This window comes from Colias philodice, chromosome 13 (assembly GCF_061535455.1).
Source record: "Colias philodice isolate Cphi_HAF_F1 chromosome 13, ilColPhil1 Martin Lab GWU primary, whole genome shotgun sequence".
Classification (NCBI taxonomy): domain Eukaryota; kingdom Metazoa; phylum Arthropoda; class Insecta; order Lepidoptera; family Pieridae; genus Colias; species Colias philodice.
The window spans coordinates 6,850,514-6,862,934 of NC_143098.1; the positions used below are offsets into that span (position 1 = coordinate 6,850,514).

At 34.1% G+C, this 12,421-nt stretch overlaps 1 protein-coding gene across 4 annotated transcripts in view; it reads right to left on the reverse strand.

The window, feature by feature from the left end:
* Window positions 1–12,421, reverse strand: part of Liprin-gamma (liprin protein kazrin) — a 77,705-nt gene that overhangs the window by 8,940 nt on the left and 56,344 nt on the right. For 2 of the 4 annotated variants that reach the window (XM_089702464.1, XM_089702467.1), the window contains exons 9-13: window positions 9,034–9,175; window positions 8,542–8,682; window positions 3,412–3,502; window positions 1,297–1,478; window positions 623–807 (exon numbers count right to left, since the gene is read on the reverse strand). In XM_089702464.1, coding sequence (XP_089558590.1) covers window positions 623–807; window positions 1,297–1,478; window positions 3,412–3,502; window positions 8,542–8,682; window positions 9,034–9,175 — 741 coding nt within the window. The remainder of the gene's footprint in view (window positions 1–622; window positions 808–1,296; window positions 1,479–3,411; window positions 3,503–8,541; window positions 8,683–9,033; window positions 9,176–12,421) is intronic. The other 2 variants (XM_089702466.1, XM_089702465.1) reach the window with 2 other exon arrangements.

Genomic DNA, 12,421 nt, shown 5'->3' on the forward strand with positions numbered 1-12,421 from the left:
AAAATAAACAAGAAAAATTCTGCCAATGCGCATAATTCTTCAAGCTGTCAGCGCAGTGCAGCATTCAATTTTAGTCACGCGATACCGGAACTAACCTACTACCCTATTAATTAATTAATTTGTTTGTATTTTTTAATTAATAAATGAAATTGATCTCATAATTGCCTCTATATAAAGTAGAGAAACAAAAGGCCAAAGAAATGTGTTCTTGCTAAAAAGCTTTTTGCTCTACACATCATTATCCTATAAACACCACTATTTTATGATATTCTCGAACATTCCCCGCGCAACTCTCAACCCATCGCAAATTGAGAAGGTTCTCTCTCACTTTTTCCATTACACATTGTATCAAAACAATAATTCTAAAACATCCGCGCGCCACGTAACCCAACGCAATTCGAGAAAGTTCCAGATCCTTATACCCTGTTGCACATTTTAATAGAAAATTTATATTCCAGTACATTCTACCCAAACATTGTTACACAATTTTACATCATACTTATCACACAATACACTACACTCTATGTGTCCCTACTTCCTTTTCCATCATATCTAAAAGATAATAAAGCTATTCTACCTACATGTACCACTGTAGATAATTCTAGAAGGTTCCAGAACTCACCTTCCCGCTCTTCACATTGTCCGCGATAGTAGCGGCGTACTGCGGCATGCCGAGCGCGAGCTCGAGCCACGCGATGATGGCGGGCGCGCGCCATCGGGACAGCGGCAGTGAGGCCGCCTCGCGCAGTGCTGCCTCGCTACCGAGCGGTGACCATGAGCGTGTGCTGCCGCCGGCGTATACTGGCTCTGTGTGGAACGTAGACCATAATGTAGGGGCTGCATGACTTGCATAGATATAGTTGTTTTTAAACAGTAGAAATATATATATGTATTTTATACTTTGTAATTGTAAATTGCGTAGAACGCATTCTGCTTTTATTTATATCTAACAAATTCATCATTCATGCAGTTGAACTTTAACACAACATTAAACCAATATTTATCAAAATAAATGTGCTGCATGCTATATTATTATTTATTATATTCTAAATCTAATTTTCAAATGTTTTAATTCGATCAATTGCATCTATTTACAATTTAGTTTGATGGATTTTTTCAGTTTACAATATTAGCTTTAGTAAAACACTCAATATTTACTCAATATTTATCCTTTTGTTTAATTAATTTATTTATAGAACAACATAGGTCCACTTATTAATAACAATTCCTTACAACTATGTTAGTAAAGTACATGTGTCATTTCACAATTTTTAAAAAGGTGACGTAGTAACTCACCACTCTCATGTCCACTAGACGCCGCACTGCCAGACTTGGTGCGGTGTCTGCTGCGCGCGAACACTCGCGATATGGAGCCCCACGCGGAGCCTCGCCCGCGGCCCGCTTTAGCCGCGCGAGATCGCATCCCGCTTGCGAGCGATGACTCGCATTCACCCGGACTGGATAGCTGTTCTACTGATCTATGGCAGTCAAGGTAGATACGTAAATAGTTACTCCTAAGTCATTTTTGTAAATTGAGGAAGAAGCGAAATATAAAATCATACACTCGCTCGCTCGTACACACATTCACGTTACTGTTCCATTTTTATTGTAATCTTAACATTGCTGTTTTCGTCCATAAATTTTTAATGCACTAACGACTTATGTAAGAAAAAAATAATATCTAATACGAAGTAATGATTTTCCTAGTAATTCATAAAATGTAGAACAAAAATTTATAAACACATTTAATTTTTATCACTGAAATATCAGGAACACGCAATAGGTATTCATTACGTGGGGTCTTTGTTAAATACCTATTAACTTTATCTTCAAACACACAAACTTCAAACAAAGCCCGTTTACACAATTTGATTCTTTCTTATACGTACTATAGTGCCTTCTTGTGAAATTCATCTGTAGTAATATTTTTAGAATGCTGCTAAACTTATTGAATAATGATGAATAATTAATATTAATATTTCCAATTTCCATCGATTCTGATGCAAAATTTTAACATCCTAAAGTCAGGTGGACATTTTACGTTGTATAAACACCCATCTAATGCAATAAAAGTAATTACTTATTTACTATAACATCAGCAGTGTCGTTAGTTTGTCCTAAGCATTTAATCGCGTTAAGGAGACTATAATGGGTTCAAACGTTTAGTCTAAATGTCTGAGACCCTTGTACTAAGACACTTAGTAGATCCGTTTACGTTTTGATGATCATGTGTCTACAAGGGGCGTGTATAGTAATTATTAGACATCGGATTATATGCACTAACAAAATGCCAAAATATGCATGCAAATATGCACTAAAAAAGGCCGAAATATGCACTAAAAACGACTGATATGCCTAAAATATGCATAATAAATAATCAAAAAACCTTTATTATTTTTATATATTTAATCAAAGATTGTACAAAACATTGAAATTTTCTTGAAATTAAGTATAGTTTTTGTGCCAATATACAATTAAGCATTTTTACCAAATTTACGAGCGCAAATTTGTGACGTTTGTCACCCGCGAGCCCAGTGTTGCCACCTTAGACCTTTCCGGGCTAAATCTAGCCCTTTTTTGGAATTCAACCCGTGTTTTAAGTTTTTAGCCCCAAAAGGGTAATCTAGCCCTATTTTGGCTCAAAATTTACTTAAAATGGAGCCCATTTTGTAATTTTTTGCCATTTTACCATGCCAAAATAGGGTTTGTTTACTCGCTGAGCGTTCTGATTGGCTACTAAAGGTTAGTCGACCAATCAAAACTCCCGCTACTTAACGAAATATGCACGATTGGGGAAAAAGGCTAAAATATGCACTAACGCCGTAATTAGAGAGTTTTATGCATTTGCATATGCAAATATGCAAATGCATATAATCCGATGTCTAGTAATTATATTAATGTGAAATAATTTGATGGATGTTCTAAAGTCAATTATTGGGGCGATTGTTTACATAACAAACAAATTTAGTTAGAACAATTATGTTTGTAGTTTCAACACAGTAATTATCCTGTCTTAACATGTTATTAGGCAGGTCTACATAAACCGAGTAGCCTCGTGATGCATTTTCCGCGCGAGGCTGTTATGTATGGTACGTGGATGTGGCTCGCCGAGGAAAATGATTAAACACGCGCTTTCGGTCGAGCCACGTCTCACCGAGCATGAATAAGCATAAGAAAATTGACGGATAAATCAAAATTAATCTTAAAATGGTAAACAAAATTGAAACGATCATTCGTCATACCTACATTCAAATAAACTGCATTATTGCGTTCATAATAAATTGGAAACAGCTAAATAATTTCTACATTCGTCGCCTCACCGACCATCACAAACGCTATTAACAGGATTGAAACATTCCACAATGGTTGTAGTTCCTAGTCATTCGAAATAGAATAAAAGTTATATCAAACCTGGAGAGCGAGCCAGCATCAATGGAGCGGGTGAATGGGGAAGCGCTATTGTGCGGCGACAGCGTCGGGCTGCAGTCGCGCGGCGTGCTCACTGCGACAACAACCGTTTCATACTTTGATACACAATTTCTTTTCTATCTCTGACACAATTATGGCCTTGTGCTAATTTTTTGACGACTTTTGTGTCATAGTCTGAATAAACTTCGATTAGGGTTAATTGTTAAAAGTGGGAGCTTTATAGCAAGCAAAACATAATCATTAAATTTTTGACTTTATACATAAAATCGCACTTAAAACATATATGATTAGTCTTAGTGCTGTTAATACTTTTGGGTAGCAGGTATTCAGTAGGCGGGTCCAGTGTCCACACAGAGCGAGCAGCCTCGCAAAGCAATTTCCGCGCGAAGCTGCTAGGTCTATGTGGACGTGCCACGGCCTAGCGTGTGCGCAATTTTCCACGTGTGTGGACCCGCCTATTGAGAATGTTTTTAAGTGGCCGTTTTCTTGTTAAACATATTCCTTCATAGAACCATAAAAAATAATAATCAGTAACAAATACGAAAATTACCTTTGATCGCCAGTAGGGGTAACAGTTCGTTAACGCGTGACTACTTAAAATAAAACTACTAAGTTCGGCATGCTTGTAAAGCAGAATAATCGAAAAGAGAATAATTATGATACATGCAAATATACATTTTTATATTGTGTATTTACACCGGACATATAAAGCAAGAAACTAATTTATTACTAACCCCACCAATACTAGAACAATAATAAAATAACATTTTTATTGGATAACCGCAAATAGTATTGTTAGCAAAAACATTCTGACCTACAGTTTATTCGTAAACGTCAAATAACGAAAGAAAAACGAGAATATGGATACTCATATCGAGAAAATTCATGATCCAATCCCATTATGTTATTAATGTTGGCACGTGTTACGGTACTTTTGAGTTCACTGTTATTACAGCTTTTATTATCATTACATAATAATTTAAACTATGTTACAGCTCAACTGCTCTTAGCACCAGCAATCAAGGCGTAATTTGCTCGTATCATGAAAATACCTACAATATTTCGAAGGTAAAATAATAAAAATATACAAAATAGCAGGATAAAAGATCTTGATCATAATTTCCGAAACGTAATGATCGTCCTTTACCTGCCTTGTATTAATATACTATGACTAAACAAAGCTTAGGGATTTAGGAATCGGCAATAAAGTTGCAAGCCTATTGGTTCTTTTATCCCAAAATATTTACGTGAAATGAACGAACCTATTAGTCCTTTGAGATGGAAGAGTAAATTAATTATCACCGGTATCGTAGAGGGTTCGTATTATACACATAAAGGTATATAGAATGAATTAACTCAATTAACGAAGTAATGAATATTTATTTCATTCTATACGTTTCTTTAGTGATTATTAGTGAAGTCGATTAAAAAGCAGAATAATACATTCACTGTAATTGTCGATATCCATCCAGTTTACATAAATTAGGTACGTTACATTATTACGTAGGTAAAATGTTTATTTTATCAATAAAAAATAAAATTAAAGAGCTTGTGCTGATATACTTTTTGATAATGAAATTCGCGCGTACTCACATTAACTTTAAATAATAATGACAATGCACCGGAAGTAATAACGTTAAAAGCATTTCAGATGTTAAGTTGGTTTTCAGTAAAATCCATTAAAATACAGTACGTAGTAACGCAATTTTCAAAAGCGATTTTCATTTTATCAAAGTTTTTAATATACGGATTACGCCTTTGCAATTGATTGTATTCTATATTTTCGCGTTGAAATTATTTTATATTGTCAGTTGCTTTATTACATGTGGACAGTTGCGTAGATTGATCTGTGTACCAAAAACTCTTATTGAAAATATAAATTGGAATTGTTAACGCAGGTATTTAATTGTGATGTTCAATATTTACTGCACAATATTTAAAAACGATTACTTTTTTGCATAAGTAACAATTTTAAATTATGAACATTACCAAACTTACTAAACCAGTAGAAAATAAACCTCACATTTGATAGAGCCAAAGATCTGTTTTAAATATACCTATGAATAAATATACTACCTATAAGAAACAATAAATATAGACTTTGACGTGTACACTTCATAATTCATTTGTCGGCTATGACCATGTAAAGGAAATAAGAGGGGTATTTTATTATTGTTTTGAACACGTTTTGAAAGTAAAACAGAAGTACTTCCAAGTAACAATTAATGACCAAATTAGTTACAAAACTGACGATAAAGCTTCGTCATTCAACCCAATTTCAGTACGCTTTCAGGTAGGCGGACAGGTCTTAACACAAAACCTTTTATTTCCCTGTAGAATCATAAAAACTTTTCACAAACGAGTACGCTCATCCCAACATGAAATTATTTCCCCCATACCGTCATGGATTAACACCTAATTTTCATATAAATTTAAACCGTATATTGTATTATCATTGCGTATTCTTATTACGTAATACGAAACATTTTTTCATAAGCTTTGTCGTTGGCCTCATAACGTCATACATTGTGACACGCTAAGGACACAATGTACGTAACGGACGACGGAAGCGAGCGGCTGGCTATCGGAAAATCTTTCACAAACGAGCAGGAATATTTATCAGAGTTTTTTCAATAAATTCTGTATAGAATAATACTGTTTAAATTTATACTCATTTTTAATAGGAAACTTAATGAAAGCGACAAAGCGCTAAGGATCTAATTTACCTACGCTATGTATTTTATATCGTAAAATATATATACAACTTTTTATCGTTGAGAATGAAACCAAATCCCTTGTTCCAGATTACTATACTATATCATCAATATGGCTTTAGTCTGTTGAATCTAAAGTTGCGATTTGATATTACATTTGGGTACAATAGGTGAAATTATCATCTCGCATACATTTGATCTCGATCCGACCTCATCGGACTCTCACTGCGATATTGTGTATCATTGTGTAACTAACTATGTACGATATTTGGGACATCGGTTATGACTTAATTCTCGTACTGATTGTAAACAAACTAAATTTGCATTACTCTTATTGTGGTTATGTTTGTCGCTAATTTTAGACGAATAATGGTAGTAGATATTATATTGCAATAAAACAGTCACAATGCATAATTATTACCTACATTATGTAAAAAAGGTCAAAAGGGATATCATTTTAAACGGGGAGGTATTATACCCTGTCGAGTCTACTGTTTTTCTTGGTTTGACACTAGATGAGAAGCTACAATGGGGGACCCATGTTGCCACCACCGCTGCTAAGCTCAGCTCAGCTGCATATGCAGTTCGAAGAATAAGGCATCTCACCGATGAAGATACGGCTAGATTGGTTTATTTTAGCTACTTTCATAGCATTATGTCCTATGGAATTCTACTATGGGGCATGGCTGCAGATATAGAAACTATATTTATATTACAGAAAAGAGCCATACGGTCTATATATAATTTACGTGCTCGGGACTCACTAAGAGATCTCTTTAAGAATATTGGTATCCTCACTGTACCATCACAGTATATATTTAATAATGTTTTACATGTACACAAAAACGCGGACTTACACACAAAAGTAGGAGATAGACACTGTTATGGCACAAGGAATAGAAATAAAATTGAAATGCCATTTTATAGGTTAGCTAAAGTTAAAAATTCATTTATGGGCCAAGGTATACGTTTTTACACTAGAATTCCTCATAGTATTAAAGAGTTTAGTAGTGTTAAATTTAAAACTTATTTAAAAAATGTATTAGTTCAGAGAGCCTACTACAGCATTAAGGAATATATGGAAGATGAAAATCCATGGAGGGTTGTCGCGTAAGAATAACAGGACAGTTCTTTGGAATATTATGATAATATATAATATTATGTAGTTAGATGTAAGTAACATGTAATGTAAAATTATATTGTATATGGACATGACTTTAAAAGAGCAACTATGGAGTTTCTTGCCGGTTCTTCTCCATAGATACTGCTTTCCGAATCGGTGGTAAATTTAAAGAATGTAATGACGATTCAAAAGTGCTTCTGGAAGAAGTCTAATTGAATAAATAAATGTTTGAGTTTGAGTTTGAGTTTACATATACCTAGTACCTTTCATATAATATAATGATTGGTGTTATCATAGAATATACCATTAGCCACACTAATCTGTATTGAGTGGTGAGGACGCTTAATTATGCATTCACAAGCTGGTTAAAATAGTTATTAGACTAATTAATACCGCTCTAAACCGCAGTAAGGTTGTAAAACTTAAGCATAATTTATAATTCTATTTAAGAATAATGGACTTATGATATCCTAAGAGACGTATCTCAAACAACAAGAAATCCAGAACTTAACCACCCACACGCCGCCCTGCTGCTTCAACAATAACAACACTCTAGTCTCTATGCCTTTGTAAGACTTGGCGGTAGATGGAGTATACTCTAGTATACTCCATCTACCGCCCACTAATTCCTAACTATACGCTTTCGTAAGACGACTTAATATTGTATACTAATATAGAATTCATTCAGAAGATCTTCAACCAACTTCCATTATAGCTCTACAACTGTGCCCTTAACGACACTTAAGTAATTAACATTTATGATTCTACATATTTGAACTGACTACATACACTTTCGTAAGACGATTTGAAAGACTTATAGTATCCAAACAACATAAACTGTCTATTTGGTGCGCTAACAGTACATTGTACAACTCACGCTGGTATATAGAATTCGACAGAAGCCACTCACGCTAGTATAGAGGATGCATTATGCAATGATAATTTTATTTCACATTGAAGAAGCAATTCACTTCGATTTCAAGTACGAAGCAACTTACGTCGGTATATAGGATGCGCATTAGTAAGAAGATGGTAAGAAGCAATTCACGTGCGTAAATGGGTTCACTTAATTATGTCACTATAAATGAATGAACTCACGCTACCTATAGTGTGCACATAAAATTATACAATATTAGTATCAGCAAAAGCAACTCACGCTGGTATACATATATAGCGCCCTCCACTGTCAAGTCCGACAGGTTGCCGCCGCATACCGACGCGGCGACGCACGTAGCGCCGCTATAAGGGTGTGCTAACAGTACACAAGCAACTCACGCTGGTAAATAGGGTGCGCGGAGGAGACGAGCGACACCGCGTCCGCGTCGTACGGGTCGGCGGTGTGCGCGCCCTCCGCGGTCGAGTCCGACAGGTTGCCGCCGCACACCGACGTGGCGCCACCATCGCTGCTACCTGTAACTGACGGTAGTGTTACAAACTACCCTACAATTTTTTTAAGTCACTGTTAACTTAATTATTTCACGTCAGTATCAAAGAGGTCAGTATCAATTCTGATTATGAGTACGAACATAGTCAGTTATTGTTTTCTTATATCGATTAATGTGCGATGAAATATCACGGAGTCCCGCTTAATTTAACGAATTGTAATAATTTGTATAAGGTTTCCTTGACAAAAGATGAATTATAAAATAACAGCATATATTAGCATAATTTGACTTCCAAGCTTTATTTAGTTGATAAGAAAAAGTTATTTAATTAAGAAGGTTCTTCTCCAAGTTGGTTCCGTCTAGACTCTAGACAACTGTATACCTCTAACACCTGAATCAGCGCTGCAGCTGCCTCTGTCACCGATGAGGCCTGAAGGCCCGAGCATCATTGGCGGCCCGATGCCCAGAGACGCCACGCTCTCGCCCTCTGATAAACAGCCAGCTGCTTGCAGTTGTCTTCGAGCCTAATAACCATTACAATTGTAGGCAAAACTAGCAATACAAATGCTTTTGTACCTATGTTTAGTTTTGATATGCCTAAGTCTTAAAAAAGCGTATCCAACTACAAATAGGATCGACTCAGCACCATACTGTGATGACTGATGTCATAGCTGTCCAATCAAACGAAATAATAATCTAAGTTAAACCTTAATGTTTGTACGTATTTGAATTTTATATAAGGGTACAAAATAAAATAATACGTTAGTGATATGAAAAAAGAATTTCCATTTTCTGCATCTTCATCCTCCTTTTCACATCGTATTATTCAAATGACATTTTATTCAAACGACGAACATAAAGGTCATTGAAGTTCCTATTTTTAGTCGGATCGCATTATGGCTAAAACAGGCTAAAACAATTCTGAAGAATCACAAACTAATATTCTGAATGCATAAATAAATATATGTTGTACCGTTTTGAATCCCAAAAGAAAGATACATCATTCATACAGAAGAAATTTTGATTAACAATGGTATGGAGAAAGTTATGTTGGGAAGCTGAAGACGGATCACGTAAACGCCCGAAAAGAAAAATCGATCATTGGAAAAGGTGTCAAATACACATGCTTGCTTCACAGGGTAAAACAGCTTTATTATGTGTATTTAAAACAAAGATGATCAATAAGGAATTAGAAACTTACATTTGTTTTGTAAAATGGTCACACCCATGGTCAAGATAATAAATCAACACAACGTATTTAATCATGGGACTTAAGGTTAAACTAAATACATCAATTAACATTGTCTAATGCTAAGACTTCATGATTGAATATAAGGTGATATAAGTCACGCTTTTCATATTATGTAAGTCACGCTTTAAACATTTATATATATATATATATATATATATATATATATATATATATATATATATATATATATATATAAATTTATTATACAATTTATGAACGAAAATTAAAACTGACGCAGGTGCATGTAAATCAAACTTTCAAGCATTTATTGCAAGCATATTGTGGAAACAGTTGTGCTTAATTCTCATCACGATTTACATCAGAAGGAGCAATTTGAAATGGTAATTAACACCGTGTGTCGGTGATGGATGAGTACTGGCTATTCAGCGCACCTATTCATCATAATTGTTTCCTGTCGATATTCCTTTGTTATTACTTACTTATACTGATCATGCTGTAATCTATTTCCATATGTATAATTAACAATGTGATTACAAATCAATGCGGTTTAATGTTATTACTGTCTTAAAATCTATTGCTCTACCAACATAGTAATTAATGAATTTGAAAAGCAATATTTAGTACCTGATCTCATTCAGATAAATATTAACATGTAACTAGAATTAAAATATCTGTGATTTAGATATCTTTATTTGCAAAAGAAAATTATTTTCTTCAATGCGATCTAATTAAATTTTCTGCCTGAAAAACTCGTTCCGTATTTCAATGAAGCTCTGGGGTAAGAATTTATATTAAATATCTTTAGTTATTACGACATCAATAACCTAGTTAATTAGCCAATTATCTTTTTGTTTCAAAGTTATATTTTGTTCTATTTCATTTTATTAGATAAACTGTTAGCATTCATTTCGTTAATTAAGATATTCAAAGACAGACATACAATGTGAACATAACAGCTCACTGCTAACTATTATATTATCATACCTCAGAAACCTGGGCCTTTAATCCGTAGCAGTTCGTATCCCTATTATCATTCACGCAACTTCATTTCCTATGGGTTTCATGAACCTGACAGGGGCTTTATCTCCAAGGGCAGGTAATATTGTATCAAGCTGAATTAATTCTCAAGATAGCCGCCTATCTTACTAACGAATGATAGAAACTTTGAACTACGAATCTCATTACGTCATGATCTGTATTAAAATAGGTATAATAGTTAGTTCCTTTTCGAAAAGAATGCATGTCGATTTACCGCCCTCCTTAAAACAATATCATAGGTAGATAGAAAGACAACAATTATCCTCCCTCCGATATCGGATTATAGTATCTTGACATAATAAGGTATTATTACTTTTAAGACCCTCTATAATGATAGTAACAATTCGTATGCAGTATATGTAATAAGTACCTTATTTAAATTAATCAATACGCGAACATAATATTATAAATACTTTATATTATTGAGTTCTTTGTTTATTAAGAATGCTGTTAGCCGCCCTTTGTATTTAGACTTATCGTTTACATAATATAGGTATTGAACGAATGTTTTCTTTTAATTTTGATATGGAATGAAGTGTAAATAATTTCGAGAAGGTCTACTGCCTACGTATTTTATGCAGAGTTAAAATAAAAAGGAAAGTCAATTTCCTTTGTAATATATTTCACATCTCAATATTCAGGTACAATTCATTCTTACGTAAGAAGTTTTGTATTCTTATAAGAAAAATCTTAAATTTCAACTCTTGAATTACTAGTACAAATTGCAGATTTTTCAGTATAAAAAGTTTTATAAAGCAAAATACTTTCAAATGTTTGATGTAAACACTATCTATGGGTGGTACTTAATAAAGTTAGGTTAGGCAATTTAAACTATTCCCGAATAGCGAAAGCTAATATTTCCTCAACTAGTCTTGTCTGAAAACTTCGCCATTCACTAGTGGTATGTACATTTGAGTACCTTTAGTACCGCTAAAGTTCTGCTTGCGGTTTCTGATACGTTCAGTATTACTTCACGGGTACAAACTAAATCAAATTGATACGATCCTTTGCAGTTAACACTTAACATGTAGAGGAATTTGCTACGTCGTTAGTTTTAGGTTATTTATTTATTTATTTATTTATTAGAAAACAAAAATTCACATTTATTTAAAACAATTTTGCGATGCGAAACCTTACGAGGTTTGTAGCAACGCTCACAGTCGCATAAACACCGTTTGTTATTCGCAAGGAAGACAAAAGATGTGACTACATAAACCGGTAATTATATACCTGCAGGTATATAATTAATATAACTAGGAGCTTAAACTAGTAGTAGTAGTTTTTAATTTACATGAAAAAAGTAATACATACAATGTAAATGTAAATGTACAAATTTTATAGAATAGAAAAAATTCGATCCGCAGGCGGGATTCGAACCCTCGGCTTTTTCTATTCCGGGGCGACGCCTTTGACATCTCGGCCAGCCGTTAGAATTTTTCTATTCATTAGTAATAGTTGTAGTATTTGAATGTTAAAAAATGAAAATATCAAATTCATGGATATAAATTCAATATGTAGG